Source organism: Bos taurus, chromosome 5 (genome assembly GCF_002263795.3).
Source record: "Bos taurus isolate L1 Dominette 01449 registration number 42190680 breed Hereford chromosome 5, ARS-UCD2.0, whole genome shotgun sequence".
NCBI classification, from domain to species: domain Eukaryota; kingdom Metazoa; phylum Chordata; class Mammalia; order Artiodactyla; family Bovidae; genus Bos; species Bos taurus.
Window position 1 is genome coordinate 11,984,603 of NC_037332.1, and position 21,742 is coordinate 12,006,344.

A 21,742-nucleotide genomic window follows, 5' to 3' on the forward strand; every position below is an offset into this window, starting at 1 on the left:
TCGCCCTTCTCACTGCTCCCACCATCCAGTGAGGATATAACTTGTGTTCAAAGTACTGTCTCAAGACCCTACAAGTCAGATGTTCTCCAGTGACTTAAGAAGGCAATGCCATTGGGTAAAGACCCAGGAAATAATGGTTGACCCTCAACTGCCAACTTGAGATGTTTTTTTAGTCTCAGCATCTGGGACACGCAGTGTAGGAACTTGATGTTAAGTGGCGAAGTGGGGCAGTAGAATAGGTTTCCCGCCTGAGCACACAGGCAAAATGTTTATTTTCTGCTAAACTCCACTTGAATCCAGTGTGTTGTAGTTGAAAACAAATGATAGTAACAATGTGAGGCTCAGAAGGAGAATTAAAGTTACAAAAGGATAACTTATTAGATATGCACGTTTCATTGAACTCTGTCTTTAAAACAGTTTTTACCTTATTTGACTACTCAGAGGTATTCAATTATTGTTGACCTCCTTCCTTGTTCATTTTTCTTTTTTTCAACAGTAACTTGACATGGAAACAGGGTTATTGTTCCTGATATTGAATTTTCCTGTACTATCAGTATTAAAAGGTCTTTGGCCACTATTGGAGAAGGCAATGGCACCCCACTCCAGTACTCTTGCCTGGAAAATCCCATGGACGGAGGAGCCTGGTAGGCTGCAGTCCATGGGGTCGCTAAGAGTCGGACACAACTGAGTGACTTCACTTTCACTTTTCACTTTCCTGCATTGGAGAAGGAAATGGCAACCCACTCCAGTGTTCTTGCCTGGAAATCCCAGGGACGGGGGAGCCTGGTGGGCTGTCATCTCTAGGGTCGCACAGAGTCGGACATGACTGAAGCGACTTAGCAGCAGCAGCAGCAGCAGTATAAGAGTACCTCTTACATTGCCACAGTGAAGCATTTTTCCTCTCTGTATAGTACTTTATTACCTTCTACTTCTTTGAAGCTAACGTGCATCACTAAGGCCTTCTTCCCTACCTTTGGACCTTCACGGTCACTTCCCACTTCTTTCTCCCTAGGAAGTGAACCTATTTTGGAATGTCCTTATGTAGTGTAGTGCCTTTTCTCTCTGGCTCAGCGTCCTAGGTTAAATCTCTAATCCACGTCTGTGAGGAAAGACCCACATTCTCTGCTCTTTTGCACACATCCTACTTCTCTCTTTACAGTGCTGACGCAGTTGTGAACGTTTATTTCTACGTTTTTAAATGATAAGCACTCCATTTGGGATGTTAGCTCATTTTTCTTTGATTATTCCTTTTCTGCTTCATTCACTACTACTTCTTTTATAGTTTCTTTTATTTTCTCAGTGAGAATTAGCCCCCAGGTACATTTTATTTAGAATAGAAGAGTTATAATATTATCCTCTATGTTAACAGCAAACTCAGGTTTCTAACATTCACTTATGGTCCCAACTCTCAAGCATTGATTTAATTTTTGTTTTTTACTTGTTTCTTGTGCTCATATGTATCTGCTTTTTTTTTCAGCTGCCTACTGAGTCCCTCTTCTATCGTGCCATACTCCAGGATATTATTAAAGAGTGCTATGGCATCACCAAATGGTATGATGATTTCGTTTCAATAATAATATCTATCCTGTGTGACTGTTCATTTTCAGGTGAATTTATTCAGGGTCACTGTTATTAGTAGAAGAAGCTTTGAATTTGAGCATGAAATAAGAGTTCTAATGATTCCCTTTTGTACTGGGAAGTTGTTACGATGATTAAGTTATATATGGTTACATATGTAAAATGCACTTTAGAGTGTGAGAAGTATTGAAATGTTATATATTAGTAATTCAGTGAATATAATATGAGCAGGTGTGTGTGTATGTGTGTCTAAGTGCTCAGTCGTGTCCGACTCTTTGTGATCCATGGACTGTATAGGCCACCAGGCTCCTCCATGGAATTTTCCAGGCAAGAACACTGGATTGGGTTGCCATTTCCTATTCCAGGGGATCTTCCCACCCCGGGATTGAGTCTGCGTCTCTTGTGTCTCCTGCATTGGCAGGCGGATTCTTTACCACCGCTCCACCTGGGAAGCCCAAATATGAGCAAAGGTTACGTCGTAGAAGGTTCACAACCGCTGGAGCATGAAGCTTAGTAATCAGAACAGATGTCCATTTTAAACAGCCGTTGTGGCCATTCTTGTCTCTACTGGTAAAACAGTAGCCCTGCGTATGTTGTGTTTGGTTTCTGTTTTCCCCAGATAATAACTGCCTATACACAAAGGCAAGGGTTAGGAGAGTTTTTCATAATAGTGGTTTAACAACTGCTATACTCAAACATATATTTCTGCAGTCCCTTCGGGTTTCGTGAGTTTCTTCCTACTAGTTATAATTTTAGGATTCTTATTGCCATTTGGTTATAATGGAATTATTCTTAAAATAGGATAGTTTTCAAGTTCTCAAAGACAAAAACAAATCCACACTCATTAATAGGAATGGAAGCTATTAATATTTTCAGATTAGGTATAATTTCTCTAAGAAAAATAGTCTTTTTCTTTTAACTAAAAAAATTATGACATGTAAATATCTACATATGCCATTGATTTTAATTGTCATTTCTATGTAGTTAACTCCAAAATCTGTATCCCACTATCCATTCTCTTTTCCAAATATTAATCTTCAAAATGTCTAGAAATGAATTTCTCATGGTTTCCTGTAAACTAATTCCTTTTTCTTTCTGGAAAACTGATTTCTTTCTCACCCCAAGATGTTAACCTTGTTAGCAAAAGTCACAAAATTGTGCAAATTCATGTTCACTCACATACTGACTGGCTGCCTTCCTTTAAGCCCTCAGATCTATTCATTAGTGTGTTTGTTGTTCTGTTGTTCTCTTAATTCCTGCTTAAAATCATCTAAACTCTTTCCTAAACCTTTCTTCTCACTTAAAAATTCAAATCTCTCTAACCTTCCACATTCTTGCCTGCCTTGATTACTCAATAGATATTATTTATTATAATACTTTTTTCATTCCAGACCTTTATTAACCTTTCAGCCACATTTGATCATGCAATAATTGCTTTTGCCAGACTGCCTTCCTCATTATCTTCCATTAAGCGACATTCCTCTAAGTTTCCTCTTCTTACTCTCAAAACTCATCTATCTTCTTTAAGTGTTCTTCTTACTTAGCCCCTTGGTGTTTCTAGAAATTCTTTAGTGTTTTATACTCAGCTGCTGTCTCTTTATATTTCTTCTTTCTCTTAGCAATTACTGTAACGAGATAACTTACATCATGTATCCAGCTCATACCTCTTTTCTGAAGTTCTAATCTACATTTCTCAATTTAACTCACATAGCTTCTCTTAAGTACCTTAAAAATACACCAGATTCAGCCAGAGCCAAAATACAAAGTCAGCTTCACCCCAGTTCTATTGCTGTTTCTTCTGTCCTTTGACTTCTTTTGTCCTTTCTGGGGAATGGCATGGCCATTATCAATCTTTAGGAATCTTAAAATGATGTTTGCTTATTTTCTTTTCCCAGTATCAAGCCACACATTCTGATAAGTTGCCAAGACTTGTACTTGTTATAGTTTTTTAACACAGGGATTGTTTATTGTGTGGCAGGCAGTCTATCAAGTTCTGAATGCATACTATGGATCTAGTATCCACATAGGAGTCTTTCATAATCTAGTCAGGATGGCATATGCAAAAACCAAAGAAAATAAGAGAAACCCACATCCAAGAACAGCAGACTATAATTAGAGCTAACTCTCCATCTGAAAAAAGCTGAAAATGCTGAGATGTGTACATATGCGTGTGTGTGGTGAGTGTATACAAGTATGTGTGTTTGTGTGTATGTGTGTATTTAAATTTGTTTTTAATTGTCTGGTGAACATCAGATACTAGCAAGGAAATTGAAAATTATCAGATATTTAGGAGAAGATGGAAACCAAGAGAAATGAGCTCAGCTTGAGATTTTCATTTTTCCCCAGATGCCATTTCTTAGATACACAAAAGGCAAGTTCCCTGGCAGTCCAGCAGTTAGGACTTAGTGCTTTCATTGCCGGGGCCCGGGTTCAGTCCTTGATTCAATCAGGGATTTAAGATCTCACAAGCTGCCCAGTGTGACCAAATTTAAGAAAATAAATAGAATAAAGCAACAATAGCAGCAACAACAGAAGAATGATAAATAGCTGCAGTGTTTATAAGAGCAGTAGTCTAAACAGAATGAATAAAATGAACAAAAATGTCATTAATAGGAGAATGGGTAAACTGTAGGTAGAACACTGTGCCTTAGTGAAAATGTGTGAATTACAACTACATGCATCAAAGTGAATGAATGTTGTAAACGTTATAGAAAAATTCCTGCAGGATGGATCCATTCTTATAATTTGGAAACAAACACAGCTGTATAATTATGCAGGAGTATAAAATATGTGGTGAGCATCAAGAAAAGCATAGCAATGATCAACACAAGCCTTATTCAGTGGTATAGCATCCTGTTGGAGGGAGGGCAGTTGAGTACAGAGTGATGAGTGGGGAAGGCGAGGGGCACATAGGAATTTCTAAAGACTGGTAATGCTCTGTTTCTCAGATTTGGTATTGCTTATAGAACTTCATTTTATTGACATACACACTGTATTTTTTAAATCCTTGTTTTTATGCAATAGTAATAAAATTATAATCTCATTTCAGGCCACACCTCAGGGTTAGTTGAGCTACATATTATATCCCTAGTATCTATTGCAATCACTTCATTATAGTAATAAGGAAAATTAAGATAAAGTAGTTAAAAGCTTGTCTTAAGTCGTACAGCTTAAAAGAACCAGGACTAGGACCAAATTTGTAGTCCACAAATGTTTTTGCTATCCCATGCTTCTCTTTGGAATATGTTTAATATGAGTTGAGTTACAGGTCTCCTTGTAAATTCTTTGGGATATTTTTAAATATGAGTTGAGTTATAGGTCTCCTTGTATTAGCAATGTAACAAGGTTACCTTGATTGGAATCTCTATCCAGCAAGAGTACTAAAGATAGAAATAAGATCACTTAATAATTTCTTTTGCATTTTATTTAATTTTCCTTGCTAACTAAAATATATTGTCTTCAAGTGATATCCCACTTCAGAATACTTGAAACATTGTTCTGAAAGTTCTTTAAGTATAATTGTTTATATTAGAAGTAAACTTTTTTCATGAACTTAAATTAACAGAGTATCTTTACTCTGTTGATTATAATTGTGACTTAGCATTGAACATTTATGTTAAAACTCAATAATTTGTATAATTTTTAAGATGTTATAATTAGTCCTTATCTGGAAACTTTCTAAGGGAATAAAATGCCAAAGAAAGCATTTCATGGAATTAAAAATCCTTCAGAACTCTTCAAAAGAGGACAGAGAAATAGATGTATATACTTTATAATTCTCTTTCATACTGAGTACTGTAAACCACTGTATAAGAAATACATCATTTCTGATGCCTGTAATTATTAATTAATTTAATTTCATTATGATTTTGCAGTAATCAGATAAATATTTGAAAAGCCAGGTCATCAACACTGGCTCACAAAATTAAAGGTAATTATTTAGTCCCTAACGTGTGGTCAAATTAGCAAGTCAGTATCTTTTAAATTGAAAAGTAGGTTGAAGATTTTTGGTACTTCTTTAAGGGATTTCCATTTTCAGCAAAATTTTATAAGTCTGAAAAAATACTTAAAGTTTTCCTTGTCTTTCAGTATATATTAGCATATAAAAGGCACGAGACAAATAATTTCATAAATATTTTGTGATGATAGAGAAACTGAATTTTGACACTTTCTGCTTATTTTTATTGAGTATATCTACCTTTTCCTAAAATTTCCTACACTGATGTTGCTTCTTTGGAAAATGCCACAAGTAAGCCATGTTCTTCATTTTGTGGACAGCATGTGGATGGTGTTGGATTCACTTGAGTAGAATTTTAATTAGATCTACTGCATTCACTTTTATTAAAAGAAAGAATGCTCATTCCTTTTTAGCATGCTAACCATGCCTTATTCTGACAGAGGGCCCCCTTTCAGTCTGTTCTTTAAATCCCATCATTTATCTTTCAGAAACAGTCATGTCACTTTTCTTACTTCAATATGTTTGATAATTCCTCTTCTTCATACTCAAAAACTAAAATATCCTTATTATGGCATTCAGGGCCATTTCTCAGGTGTCACTGATGTCCTTTCCAGCCTAAGTCACCCCTTTCTTCCTTCTCTGTACCCCAAGCAGCTGCTCATGCACATCGTTTGTACACTAGATTATTCCTTTCCCATGCAATTAATTTTGCACCTCCTGTGTGTTCTTGGAGCTCCTCTGGCTACTTGAAATCTTCACCTCCCCATTCCTGTCATCCTTTCCTCCCCTGACCTCTGGCAGGTAAAATCCTAGGGTTTCCTTAAAACTCAGTTTAGAAAACATCTCTAGTATCTTTCTCTTCTCCTTCTCACTCTCTTCTCCCATAGAACTTAATCTGTTTGATTCATTGCTCTTATCCAATCTAAATGTACAATTAGTATTTGTGTCTGCTCCTCTGACACCTAGTGAGCCCTGGTGGCCAATTTTTAGCTTTATTTAATGAAGTCATATATCATCATGGTTAAGAACACTGATTCTGAAAATCCTCTTTGGACCCATTTTCCCCTCCAACTACTATCTCATATCTCCTCTTTCCTTTACTGGGAAAATCCTTGAAAGGGCTGCCAATTTCTTTCCCATTTTTGCTTGAATACCAATCAGACTTTACTTCCATCACTCCATCAAACTCCCTTTTTTAGGATCACTTGTGACCCCACAGTAGTCGTGTACAGATGTTAGAATCAGACCTTAAAGAAGGCTGAGCGCCAAAGAACTGACACTTTCAAACTGTGCTGCTGGAGAAGACTCTGGAGAGTCCTTTGGACTGCAAGGAGATCAAACCAGTCAATCCTAAAGGCAATCAACCCTTAATACTCTTTGGAAGGACTGATGCTGTAGCTGAAACTCCAATACTTTGGCCACCTGATGCAAAGAGCTGACTCATTGAAAAAGAATCTCATGCTGGGAAAAATTGAAGGCAGGAGGAGAATGGGTTGACAGAAAATGAGATGGCTGGATAGCATCATTGACTCAGTGGACATGAATTTGGGCGATCTCCAGGAGACAGAAGGACAGGGAAGCCTGGCATGCTGCAGTTCATAGGATAGCAAAGAGTCGGACATGACTTAGCGACTGAACAACAACAGTGACCCCATATGGCTAAATCCTGTGGTCAGTTCTCAGTCCTCATCTTACCTAGCCTGCCATCAGTATTTCAGACAGTTTATTACTTTTTACGGAAACACTTTTTCTCTTATATGCTAGAGAAAGTCCCTCTTAAGATAGTCACTTTTTAAATTTCGTTCTTTTGTTTCATTCGTTTTTTCCCCCCCAGTTTATTTTGCTGACTCCTCTTCCTCTTTGAAACCTCTCATTGTTAAAGAGCTTTTTTTCTGTCCCCACTAACCAGGTGATCTCATAACATTGCATGGCTTTCAATACCATCTTACGCTGATGAATCTCAAATCTGTAGTCTAATCGTTATTGTTCCTTCAAGTTGTGTCTGACTCTGTGACCCTGTGGCCTGTAGCTCACCGTAGTCCAGTTCTTCTAGTTGTTCTGGTCAGGAATTCTGGAGACAATTTTGACCCCTCTCTCTCACACTGCCTCGATCTAGTCCAGCAATTTTGTAGTCTCTCTAATTAAACATATCTAAAATGCCACCACTTCTTACCACCCTCAGGGCCACCACCCTGGTCTAAGCCACCACCATCTCTCATTTAGATGATTACAGTAACCTCCTAATTGCTCTTCCTGCTTCTGTTTTTGCCCCGTTGAGTCTATTCTCTATGCAATAGCCAGAGTGATCCTGTTAATACTTTTAAGTGAGATCTTCCTCACAATCTTCCCATGGATTCTTATTCATGTGGAAGTAAAGCTGATTATTTTCACTATGACCTACAAAGCCTTATATGATGGAGCTATCATTCTCTCTCTGATCTCATTTCTACTAATTTCCCATTTATTTATGTCTGTACTGCCTTCCTTGCCATTACTTAAAAATAAGAGGAATACTCTCTACTTTAAGGCCTTTCCATATAATGCATTCTCTGCTTGGAATATCATCACCAGATGCCACATGGCTAGCTGACTCTCCTTCAGTTCTTCACTCAAAATTATCCTGTGACACCCACCATCACTCCTCTCTAACATTTCTCTCCTCTATCATCAGCTTCTCATTAGCTCTTATGCTACACATAATATACTGAATGTTTTACTTACTTGTCTCTGATCATTTCCCAATTCAGATGATTTTTGTTTGGCTGGTTCCATTCACAAGTCATGGAACCTTGTAATCTAGCTCCAGAGTATTTTAGAAATGCCTTTGAAGAAAGATAAATCAGATCCTGATTACAGATCCTGATTATAGAGTATTCTTCAGATTGTTGTCTGAAGAGCAGTGATTCTATAAAAATCCTTTGAGAGACAAGAATTTCTTGATCAAGTAAATGCTTCATGCACTGTCGTCCTGTTTAAGATTCAAACGCACATTTTTGTTTTAAAGACTCTCAGAGGTCTGGCGAGAGACAGCAGGGTGTGATGGCTAAAAGCACCGCCCCTTCCTCACTGGGTGAGACACTGTGATCTTAGGCATATGACCTAATGTGTTTCTACTTCAGTTTTCCAATCTGTAAACTGGGGTGAAAAATGGTACCTACCTCAAAGAGATGTTGTGAAAAGTAAGTTAGTATATGCTGCTGCTGCTGCTAAGTCGCTTCAGTGGTGTCCGACTCTGTGCAACCCCAGAGACGGAAGTCCACCAGGCTCCCCCGTCCCTAGGATTCTCCAGGCAAGAACAGTGGAGTGGGTTGCCATTTCCTTCTCCAAAAGTTAGTGTATATAAAGTGCTGAAAATAGTGCCTGGAACATAGTGAATGCTATCACTATTAAAATTCATCTATTGAACTTTGTTGAAATGTGTTTATTTGTTCATATGATATTTTTTTCTCTCAAAACTATACACACACGTAGTTAAAATTTATAACTCTAAGTGTTTTATGGGGCATACTCTAAGAAGCACAGAAAAATCTTGAAAATAATTATTATACCCATCCGAGGATCTCATTTGTGATTAATTTGATTATTTGTCTTTCAGTTCCAAAGGAAATGACAATAGCAAAATAAGATTGTTTTGATTATTTTGTTTAATATCACATATATTATTGATAGTCAACTATAGAATACTATGGAGTATTTTCTGTTATATACAGTAAGTCTAGTCCCATTTAAATCCAAAATAGGAACATAGTGCAACAAACATCCTTTCCTTTTGGTGACTAGTCCTTGCTCTCCTGTTACTTTTATGTCATGTCCACCTGATGACAAAATTTCCTATACCTGTCAAAGCTCTAAATGTTAAAAAATAAATTATTTAGGGTCAAGTTATTGTTACATGAATACTTATACATGTGGACAACATAAATTAAAATTTTTTATTTTTAATTATTAAATATGAACAGTTAAACTTTATTGGAATGCATCTCCTATTGAGACAGATGGGTGTGGCCTTTATAATGCCTGAGTAAGGAAACTATTTGTCAACGATTCTCCGGAGGATCTGACACCTCATAGCAATGCAACATAGTAATGTGGGTGAGAGGTATGCCTTTTCTTTGCCAAGTTAGAGCAGAAGGGCCATCTGTGAAAGGAGATGTAGAAAACAGGGATTTTCCCAGACAGATGAGTTTAAGGAAAGTGGGTATAAGGAAGTAGAGGATTTGGAAACTTATTTTTTTTAAATCAGCCCCAATGGTGTACCCCTTTAAAAGTCTTTGCAGATTCCTCACAGCCAGTGAAGACCACAGTTTTAAATCTCTGCATTTAACCTTATTGCATTCCATGGTAAGTAGTCAAGCCACTTATATAAGCAATAAGAAAACCAAAACTTTTATTAATAACAAGTCAAGGTACTTATTTAAAAAATAAAATACCAACACAGTTATACGACCAAAATCATAATTTTATCAAGTAATATAAGTACTACCTTACCTAATATTTCTGTAACACTTTACAGTTTACTGTTATCGTGCGTTATCTCATTTACATCTTTCTGTTGAGCTATTAAGTAGATGTTACCTCCGTTTCATCTCTCTTTTTTCAGTGAGAAAGTTGAAGTTCTGAGAGCTGATTTGTTTACTGCTGCTGGAATTTAGATCTGTTGACTTCTTGTCCAAGTGTTTTTTTTTTCCTAGTACAATGCAATTTTAGAGAGTATTCTTGATTAAAATTAGAGCATTCTTGAAATCTGTATGAGAAAGAGTACTATTGCCAGGGAGGCCAAAATTTGGATCGTGGCCTCAACTTTCTCTTACTCTGCTGTCATTGTCCTGTTAATCAGACAGTCTGCTTTGTGTTAAACACTACCCTCTATGATCGGAGGCTCTGTCTGAGGCCTTGAAGATAACCTGACAAATAATCTGTGGACCCTGCCATCAGGGAGTAACAGAGACAGATATATTAAACAGGTAACTATGTGCTTCTCTGCATTATCAAAAGGATTCTAGCATTACTCTTTCTCAGGAGGATGGTAAGCAGTATTGCAAACTAGTCTAGCAGTCTTATCACAGCAACTGCCAACCATTATTTGACATGGTTCCCATGCTTTCTAGACCAAGTAACCAAGGGTGCGTGGTCTAATAAGAAAATTTATATAGAAAAGCCATTCTATACAGTGGAAACATAGGAGTCATGTACAGTAAAATCTACCTATGAAAATTCCTTGCATTTCCTACAAAGTACTGAAGGAAAGTACATAGATTCAGTATTATAGCCCAGTATCGTAATTAAATGTGTAAAATGTTTAAGTGCATATTGTTTGCCTGTATACAGTATACAATACATACATAAAATGTTTCACAGTATTTTTCGTGACATGCCAAGCATACATACTTGAATTCATGTACATCAAATGCTTCTGGGACTCAACTCATCATTTGATCATGTGACAACCACCCTTGGGAGGTAGTTTTAGGATATAGGATCAGAGAGAGGTTTTGTGTGGGATGGGGGATTTTGGTGTGCTTGCTTGCTGTTTTCAGACAGAAAAACTTCAACGTTTTCCTGTGACAAGTCAAGACTCAGTAAAGAGAAGTCAAAGATACTTAATACGTCAGAGGAGACAGAATGAGATAGCCTCCAGATCCTTGATATTAGGCATTTTCTTACAGAAAACAATTATATTAACTAGACTAATTATATATAATTATATATGTGGCCTCCCTGGTGGCTCTGTTGCTAAAGAATCCACCTGTAATGCAGCAGACCCGGGTTTAATCCCTGGGTGGGGAAAGTCCCCTGGAGAAGGGCATGGCAGTCCACACCTGTATTCTTGCCTAGAGAATCCCATGGACAGAGGAGCCTGGTGGGCTACAGTCCATGGGGTCACAAAGAGTTGGACACGATTTAGTGACTAAACTGCTACATATTAATTATATTAAGTAATTAACAGAGAGAAGGATTTATTTACACACATGTCAGCAAAAATTAAGATTACAGTGATTCTGTGATGTCATAGTATGTAATTATAAAAGCAGACTCCAACCTTGAGTGTTAAGTAATGAGAAAAATGCAATTGGCACTTATTAAAAATTAAAATTAAACGTGGGATTGCCCCATATTCCATTTACTAACAATCCTATTCTGCCCTTGTACTTTCTGAATAGTACTGAGATTTTTCTTGTACCTGCCCTTCTTTATTCTTGTTTCTTAATTATTAGAATTGCAATATTTATCTTTAAAACTTTAGACTCTTCTAAAGGCTGATGAGGCAAGTAGTCTTTTTCTTGTAGCTGCAAAGGAGCAGGTTGCACTCTTCATTATAAACTCTCTTTGAAGCTATTATTTTTAAGAACATTGTTTTGTAAGTTACCCAGACTTTAGATATTAGCACCATGTCTGGCAGAAGTAACTTTGCCTCCAAAAGTTCTAAAAGCCTGATTCATTCTACTTAATCTTATGTTGCTTTGGTAATAATATTTAAATTGACGTTCTGTTTTCTATAATATATTCTTATTTCTTAAACCAAAATGGACTTATTGGTACTTTCCTCTCTTTCCATAGCCATAAAAGTAATAAAACCATTTTTCAGAACGTTTTTAACAATAGCACTCTATTTTCAAGTACAATCTTATGTAGAACCAAATAAATTTAATAAATTTTAGAAAAGAACTTTTTTCTGACACAGTTATCCTTTCATATTTCATGGAAAATTGTAAACCTTAGAGTACCTCTTTGAAGTCCTTAAGAAAGCAATTTTAAAAAATTGTTTAACCTATTTCTAAATTTTAAGTGTTGGCCTAATTTTAATGTTACTGTATATTCATCTCTTTTATCAATATTGCTCTTCACAATACTGTTGGAAATTGAGACCTTTTGAAACTCAATTCTTCCTCTAAGAAAGTTCCCCTTGTCAATTGCAGTAGCTGAAGCACTCCCTACTCTGTGCTGTATGCTGCTCACCATCTTGCGCTTATCACATCGAATTCTAACATTTCTCCACCTGTCTTCCCTCATAAATTGTGGATGATTCTACCCCTCGAATGCAGCACAGTAACAGGAAAATGACCACTATTCATTGAGTGTTTGTCAGATACTGAGCCAAGCACACTATATAGACTCTGTTACTGAATCTTCAACCTTCTACTGCTAAACAAGGAGGGACAAGAGAGGCTTTTAAGTGGTAAATAAGTGGTAGAGCAAGGATTCAGACTCATTTCAGTCTTGAGTTCACGTGGAATCTGCCTACTTCTGTTTGCCTATAATGCAGAGGTAGACATTATTCATCTGGAATTTAATAATATCAACTGTGAATCTTACTGCAGTGCTGTGCAGTGCATGCTAAGCTGCTTCAGTCATGTCTGCCCTTGTGACACTATGGACCATAGCCTGCCAGGCTCCTCTGTCCATGGGATTCTCCAGGCAAGAATTCTGGAGTGGGTTGCTCCAGGGGCTCTTCCTGACCCAGGGATTGAACTGGGGTCTCCTGTGGCTCCTGCATTGCCGGCAGATTGTTTATTGCTGAGCCACCGGGGAAGCCCTTTGAAGTGCTATGCCAGAGTTAATATTTAATAGTAGTTAATATCCTAGATGCTGAAGCCAGACTTCCTGAATTAAAACGTGAGCGGTTTACTTAACCTCTCCATTCATTAGTTTCACCATCTTTAAAATGAGGATAATAATGGGACCTACCACACGGAATAGTTGTAAGGATTAAATAAGTAGATGCAGCAAAGGGCTTAAGAGTCTCTGGCATGGACTTCCCTGATGGTCCAGTGGTGAAGAATCCACCTGCCAGTGCAGGAAACATTGGTTCGACCTCTGGTCTCGTAAGATTCCACATGCGAGGCAACTAAGCCCAGTAAGAGAGAAGCTCCCACTTGGCGCAGCTGGGGAAAGCTTGTGCACGGTAGTGAAGACCCAGCACAGCAAAATAAATAAGCAAACAGTCTCTGGCACATCACAGAAATGAAATAAACATTAGCTGTTATTATTTGTTTTGTTTACATTGCATTTTTCTTTTATATTTTTCTCAGGAGTTCTCTCTCTATATATATATAAATATATATTTTAAATTACATTACTTATTTGTATGTATAAGCCTGCCTTCCTATATTTTGTTTACCTGACTAGCAAATAGATCTATTTACTGTATTAACACATCTCATGTTGTAGTCTAACTAGATGTTTATGTTTTTGCAAGCTGCAAGAGATATTTAATTATTTAATCCATGTAGTAGGATCCTGCTAGATGTGTGATACGACTAAAAGCACAGAGGAGATAGTCATGAGCAAAACAGGTGGAAACTCTGCTCTCCAGCTGCTCAGAGCTGTGAACTCAAATATATTTTTAAATGGCATGCCCCTATCAATAAGCATTTCTGAGTAGACACCCCCAAAATGAATAGTTAATTGTTTATAAGTGATTCATGTGTCTTTCTGCTAGTCTGTTGTATAGATTTTTAAAATAAACTGGAAAAATGAAATTAAAACAAAAAAGATTTAATAGAAATTACAGTTCTAATATTCTCTTTTCCCTGGGATATGTTCACCCCTCTTTGGAGTCCACTGACTCTTTAAAAGAGTAATCATGTGAAGGAAAAGTTCTGTGTCAGGAGCCTGACTTCATCTGGAGGGCCAGAGAAGATTTTCCTAAGAAGGCAACATTTAAGATAGAATCTGAAAAGGATGAATTTGGGGTTCCCTAGGCAAGGGGTCGCAAAGAGTCGGACACGACTAAGCGACTGAACTGAACTGAGGCAAAAAAATAAAGGGCGAAGTGTAACACAATAGTGTTTATAGCCAGAAGCATGGTGTGTTCAAGAAACTGGAAAGGCTCATTGTGGGTGGAGAGGCAGTGTCCTAAGAGTGGTGGAAAGGTTGTCAGCAAGGAACAAGTGGAACAAGGATTATTATACATTGTGGCTCAGCTGGTAAAGAAACGGCCTGCAATGCGGGAAACCTGGGTTCGATCCCTGGATTGGGAAAAATCCCCTGGAGAAGGGAAAGGCTATCCACTCCAGTATTCTTGCCTGGAGAATTCCATGGACTGTATAGTCCATGGGGTTGCAAAGAGTCAGACACAACTGAGTGACTTTTGCTTTCACTACAAGCATTTAGATCTTAATTCTAATGGTCATGGGAAACTCTGGACGAATTTAAAGAGAAGTAACATGATCAAATAATCACCTTCCTAGTTCTATTTGGTTGATATTTTTCTCCCTTACTGTGGTGGTGGTGACTTAGTCATGTCTGACTCTTGCAACCCCATGGACTGTAGCCCACCAGGATACAGAAATCCATGGGATTTCCCAGGCAAGAATACTGGAGTGAGTTGCCATTGCCTTCTCAAGGAGATTTTCCTAATCCAGGGATTGAACCCGGGTCTCCTGCATTGTAGGCAGATTCTGTACCTACTGAGCCACCAGAGAAGCCCCTTCCCTAACTAGTTACTGCTAAAAACAGGTCTGAAATAGTACAAATCAACAAGGGATTAAGGGGAAAGTCTTATGCAGCAAATTATTGCTTAAGACACTAAAAGTAATCTCATAATCATGTTGTGAGATTCTGTAACAGTAAAAGGGTAGTGTATTCCGAAAGAAGAAAGTAAGATGAGGGCAAATTAATATTGTAAATGTTTCTCTTATTTTGAAAGCAATCTGAAATATAAAACCCAGGAGACAAATCAATACCTACACTTGATGAGGACAAATTAAAATTTTAAGTGTTTCTCTTATTTTGAAAGCAATCTGGAACATAAAACCCAGGAAACAAATCAGTACCTACACTTACACTATAATACATTCTGTCTTCAGCTTACAATGGTTAGCATTGACCTGTGAGCATCTTACCCTTGCTCTTTATCATTTGAAATCAAAGACGAGCCCAAACGATGCTTCCACTTATAATAAAAGCAACATTCATGACAGCAACAAAAACAGCTCACATCATGGCATAGTTCTGAGGATCTTACATGTATTCCCTAATTTAATACTCACAGTGACTCTACCAAATAGGTACTATTAATATCACATTTTTATAAACATAGAGGTGACAGAGTCAGACTAAGCCATACTCTACGCACTATGCTCTGCTTTCTCTTTTAAGCTTCTCCATTAGGTAGTAATGGATCCTATAAATAAGAACCAAAATCACTATCTCATGGGAAAGAATTGTTTGCCCTTTTGAAATAAAAATAACTAAAGTTTAAAAACCTTTTTAAGATGAGAAGCAGGGAGTTAATATTGACTTATTTTTCTGGCTACACAGTTAATCAATTCAACATACTCTGATACATACTCATATCTATTATATGATGTCTGTTATATGTTAATATGTATAAGATCTGAGTATTACACAAAAAGTAACAAAAATTATAATTTCTGCTTCCTGGAACATGTACCTATTCAAATAACTAGTATATCAAAGCAGTTTTTGAGCAGGGAAGTGGTAAATGAAAATACTCTTCTAAGAAAATAACATAATAGGAATGAAGGGACCAACATCAGCTTTATTTAGGAAGTCGGACATGACTGAGCGACTTCACTTTCCCTTTTCACTTTCATGCATTAGAGAAGAAAATGGCAACCCACTCCAGGGTTCTTGCCTGGAGAATCCCAGGGATGGCAGAGCCTGGTGGGCTGCTGTCTATGGGGTCACACAGAGTTGGACACTACTGAAGCAACTTAGCAGCAGCAGCAGCAGCAGCAACTGTAATAATTAGAGCCCAAGGTAATAATAAGTGGAATTGAAGTGGCCATCTAGAAATGGAGTTGAAGTTATATATTTGAGATATATTTCACTGAAAGAATTGATGGAGCTTCATGTCTAACTAGAACATAGTGATTAATATTTATACTGCCAAGAGTCAGTGACTCAGAAGTAAAGAATCTGTCTGCAATGCAGGAGAGACAGGTTCAATCCCTGGGTTGGGAAGATTCCCTGGAAGAGGAAATGGCAACCCACTTCAGTATTCTTGCCTGGAAAATCCCATGGACAGAGGAGCCTGGCAGAGTATAATCCATAGGGTTACAAGGAGTTGGATGCGACTTAGCACACACATATGAGTAAATGAGCTTTTATTCATTGTTTTTGATACTTACAGGTGGTAAGTTTTGTCTTCTCTTGATTTTTACATCATACGTAAGTTGCAACGAAAATTGTAAGATAAAATAGTTCAGCATTGCATTATTTGAATTTCCAACCATCTTGTATTCTGCTTTTAAACTATAATGAAAATCTGCAGGGCACAAATGAAATTAAGTCAGACCTAACTCAGCAGTATATGGTGCTTGCTCAATGGGCTGGCATTTCGGAAATTCTCTTTGCATGGCTGTTGGGTATCACCGCTATTCGCAGGTGTTGCCATGAACTACGCACTGTGATGTTGAGCCAGTAAAGTAAAAATGTGCTTTGTAGCACAATGCAACCTTTGGAAAGGCCTGTAGTACCCTTTACAAAAGAGGCTTCTTAACATATCTCTACTAGGTTTACAACTTTTTTCTCATAATACTATCTTCTACTGTTGTATGCTGGAGGAATTCTCAGAAGCAGATCCTGAATGTCTTTTATAATACGTAAATTAAGTATTCGCAAAAATATTGCTACATTTTTATCACATGTGGAGCTTGTGCAATATGTACAGAAGGTGTTTAAAAATATTTCATGACTGGATTTAAGATCATCTATAATTTAAATTGGAAAAACTAAGAGGGATTTGATTTTGTTTTGCAGTGACCGGCATGTTGGTAAAATTTATTCCAAATCCTCCTCCTTTCCGGATTATGTCAGAAAGTCTCTAAAGAAGCTTGGGTTGGATGAGTCCAAGGTCAGTGTATTATTGCCCACTGTTTCATAAGAAACACAAGAACTTCTATGGGGTTATGGATTGAGATAACACAAAATTATTTGCCTCTACTTTCCTCTTATTTGTGGAAAACGTCTAAGTTATATTGAAACCAAACAGTTACCTTAATTCCAGCTCACCTTTCCTGTCCATGTGGATAGTTTGCTGTTGTACACCTCTCAAGTAATTCCCCTTTTAGGTTTATTCAGGTAAAATCTGCCAGTTCTCAAATCAAAATAGACTTCAAAAGCAAGAAAACGGAACAAATGAGAATTGTAAGTAAAGCAGAAGATGATGATTTTAATTTTAGACTGCATGCCTTTAAAGGCTGTGCTGTGCTTAGTCACTCAGTCATGTCCAACTCTTTGTGACCCCATGGACAGTAGCCCGCCAGGCTTCTCTGTCCATGAGGATTTTCCAGGCAAGAATACTGGCGTGGGTTGCCATGTCCTCCTCCAGGGATCTTCCCAACCCAGGGATCATACCCATTTAAAGGCTGTATAACTCATTAAAATTAAAAATCTTAAACTCAAAAAGTCTTTGAATGAGAGAATCCTGGAAAGTTGTAACATCATAGGAGGCCCAAGGGAATAATTAAGAACGTATTGCTGAAGACAAAAAAGTAAGCTGATGGACTGGTGGTAATAAATAACACTGAGAAAAAAGTAACATGATTCAGATGAGTTATTAAATATTAAGTTGAACCTGGATCACTTTGGTATTTTGAATTGATTGTAAACTGAAATCAAGAATGAAATAGGTGGTTAAGGAATGAAATGGATTTCTTAAAAGAAAAAAAATTATACAGATATGGTTAAGTCATATCAAAGCTAAAGGATATTATTATTTTTTGTACCAATTATACATTTACTCTGCAGTTGTTTATTACTTAAAATGATTAGACTGGTACGGTCACTTTTGCCCTCTATAAAATAGCTGTTAAAAAGCATTTCAAATTTATAGGATTCAAGAAAAATTAAATGAATTAATATACATAAAACACTGAATATAGTGTTTGTGCATAGCAAGTACTTAACTAAATAATACTAGTTTTTATTCTACTTTTTGTATATGCACTGCTTATAATAATGCAATTGATGTGACTTCTATAAATATTTTTATTGTCACCAAAATGAACATCCTTCTAGTTTCGCATAAATAAGAATAAACACTGTTATTTATTTCTGTTTTTTTAAATATATTTTTAACCAGACTAGTCTTTCTTTGTTAGTCTTAATTAGTGCATATATTTATTTCACTTCAATTCCACTTCTTACAGTAATATTAAAAATATAACCTTAAGCATAATTTTTACAAATATTATTTTACTTAAAAATGCTTTATCATTTGCCAGGAATCCAGATAGAATGTCACATATTTTTTCTGATGGCTTTCTTTTCCCAGGTTTGTCTTTAATAATAACCATAGTAAATGTCTCTTAGTATGCTTCTTATATTACTGATTAAAATATTATTAATAGATAATATTTACTAAGCTTCCCTTGTGGTTCAAACAGTAAAGAATCTGCCTGGGGTTTGATCCCCAGGTCAGGAAGATACCCTGGAGAAGGCAATGGCAACCCACTCCAGTATTCTTGCCTGGAGAATTCCATGGATAGAGGAGCCTAGCAGACTTGAGTCCATGGAGTCACAGAGTCAGACACGACTGAGCGACTAACACACACTTACTGAGGACTTACTATGTGTTAGTTATTATGCCATAAACATCAACATTATCTCATTTACTCTTCACTAAAACTCTTATGTCAGATACTTATAATACCCAATGTAATGATCTAGAAAGAGAGCCTCAGAGAAAGGCAAGTCATTTTCCCCTGGTTGAAGGGGCAGAGCTGGAACTTGCACACAGATTCAGCTTCCATCAGAACCTCCACTGTCAGCCACCTCTGTGCTAAGAAGTACAATTAAAAACAAAAGGAAAAGACTAATGTAGATAAGTATCACCATAAAAAGATCAGTCTTAAATGAATGTCTTACTTAGTTATTAAAAGGTAATAATAGGACTTGCTGATTTTTCTCTTAAAACTGTTTAAGCTCATTTACAGACAAATGTGTTGAATAAAATATGCGAGGAAAAGAAAAGGAATAAGAAGCCCAAGCTGGAAGGGAAAGAACTTATAGAATATAATAAGGTGTTTAAAAAGTAGTGGGGTGAGAGGAAACAAATAGATGAGTATGTGTTTTGAGGATTTTTTGTTTTAATTGTGATGGGAGACAAATTAAGAGAATTGTCTATCAGGCCAGAGTAGTTGGAAATAGGATAACTTATTAAAACTGAACTTGTGATCTAATACAAAATCCTCTCATTTTTCTCTCATGTCATGAAGTATCAGTGCTAAAATGAAAGTCTTGACCACATGCATGATAAAAAGATATGAATAGTTTTATTTTTAAAATGACATTAATTTTCATGTGAGATTCTAATTGTAAAAAGTATCAAAATCACTTAAATTTAAAATGTTAGATATATCAAATTATTTAAAAGGTTGGTGGTGGACAGGGAAGCCTGCCGTGCTGCGATTCATGGGGTCGCAAAGAGTCGGACACGACTGAGCAACTGATCTGATCTGATTAACAAATTTTACATATAATTGAAAATGTGGTGATTGCTGTTGATGTGTCTCTGATCTCTCAAAGTGCATCTCTTCATAGTCAAAACTGCATAATTAGGTAAAGTACCTAGAAAATCTCCTAGCATGCTCTGATACTTTCTTAGTCACAAGAAACCATGTAAACCTGTGGAAAGACAAAGAATAGTCTCAGACAAAACATCATTCCAAAGGAGACTAGAACAGCATGTGCTGATATATAAGTGGCCCATACACAGCAGAAAATATTAACCCGTAAGTCCTGTAGTCAGTTGTGATACACAGCATTGAACGTTTTCTCTTAGAGCAGGACTTCTCAAACTCATCGCGTTTGGGTAATTCTTCATTGTGGAGAGCTAACTTGTGTGTTGTAGGATGTTTAACATCCTTGGCCTCTACCCACTAGGTGTCAGCAATAGCACCCTAATGGTAGCGATCAAAAATAAATTTTTTAAAAAATCTCCAGACATAGGCACAAATGTCTTGGGGGGAAAAATCACACTTGGTTGAGATCTGCTGTCTTCAAGCATTTGTCATTTTAACAATTCTGTTAGCATTCTCATTGTAAACCCCCTATTATCTTAAAATGCCACTTTATACAAAGAAACAGAGTGTGGAAGATGGGAAAAGCAGTGGTTCTGTTGTTATATTTTGAAGACTTTTTATCAAAATGATCTCCTCCTCGATCTTTAATTTTATATAGCCTTAACCGCTTAATGGTGATATTGTTTCAATCCTGCATAAGATATAGTTCTGTTTAAGAAGAATATTTCGATTTCACAGTAAAGCCAAGCCTACAATAAATGGTGTGGAGCATGAGCTGCTTTACAGCAGCGAGAATACTGTTTATAATAGATGGACTTCTTAGAATGAAATTTTATAGTAAAATTCTTTGTAATTTAGTAAAGCACAATTACTTCTTTGTAAATTATTTTTATAGAACTTTACAAAAGTCTAAAATAACAAACTCCTAGTGATTAACTTTACCTTGACCTTCAAAAAAATTTGGTATTTTCAAATTTTGTCTTCTGTCCCAAACTTCAGTATCTCTCCACATTTTAGAAAACCTCCAAAACTGTCTTTAAGGTTTCCTATTATCTTCATGGTCCACAGCACTTGTTTTTTCTTTTTCTGTATTACTTTTCTCTTTCTCCTTCCACATACATGTAGTGCACGCACACAAGTGCATGAGAGTACACACTGCTGCTGCTGCTGCTAAGTCGTTTCAGTCGTGTCCGAGTCTGTGTGACCCCATGGACGGCAGCCCACCAGGCCCCGCAGTCCCTGGGGTTCTCTAGGCAAGAACACTGGAGTGGGTTGCCATTTCCTCCTCCAATGCATGAAAGTGAAAAGTGAAAGTGAAGTCGCTCAGTCGTGTCCGACTCTTCCCAACCCCATGGACTGCAGCCTACCAGGCTCCTCCGTCCATGGGATTTTCCAGGCAAGAGTACTGGAGTGGGTTGCCATTGCCTTCTCCGGAGAGTACACACACACATCCATAAATTTTTAAAGCATCTAATTTTAAAAGCAACGAAACTACTGTTGTTTCCTAGAGAAAGAGTGAGCTGGATCATTTGTCCACAAGAAAAGAAAATAAAAGGAACTTATGTTCTAGAGCTTGTGTGTGTGGGGTTATGTACAAATAGAAAAGCGAAAGTCAAAGTCACTCAGTCGTGTCCAACTCTTTGCAGCCCCGTGGACTGTAGCCTGCCACGCTCCTCTGTCTATGGAATTCTCCAGGCAAGAATACTGAAGTGGT

The 21,742-nt window shown here is 37.0% G+C and overlaps 1 protein-coding gene across 7 annotated transcripts in view; it reads left to right on the top strand.

The window, feature by feature from the left end:
• The window catches only part of METTL25 (methyltransferase like 25), a 136,851-nt gene that overhangs the window by 75,655 nt on the left and 39,454 nt on the right, over positions 1-21,742 (top strand). For 5 of the 7 annotated variants that reach the window (XM_059886833.1, XM_024992400.2, XM_024992401.2 and 2 more), the window contains 2 exons: positions 1,478-1,551; positions 17,264-17,357. In XM_059886833.1, coding sequence (XP_059742816.1) covers positions 1,478-1,551; positions 17,264-17,357 — 168 coding nt within the window. The remainder of the gene's footprint in view (positions 1-1,477; positions 1,552-17,263; positions 17,358-21,742) is intronic. The other 2 variants (XR_009494448.1, XM_059886836.1) reach the window with 1 other exon arrangement.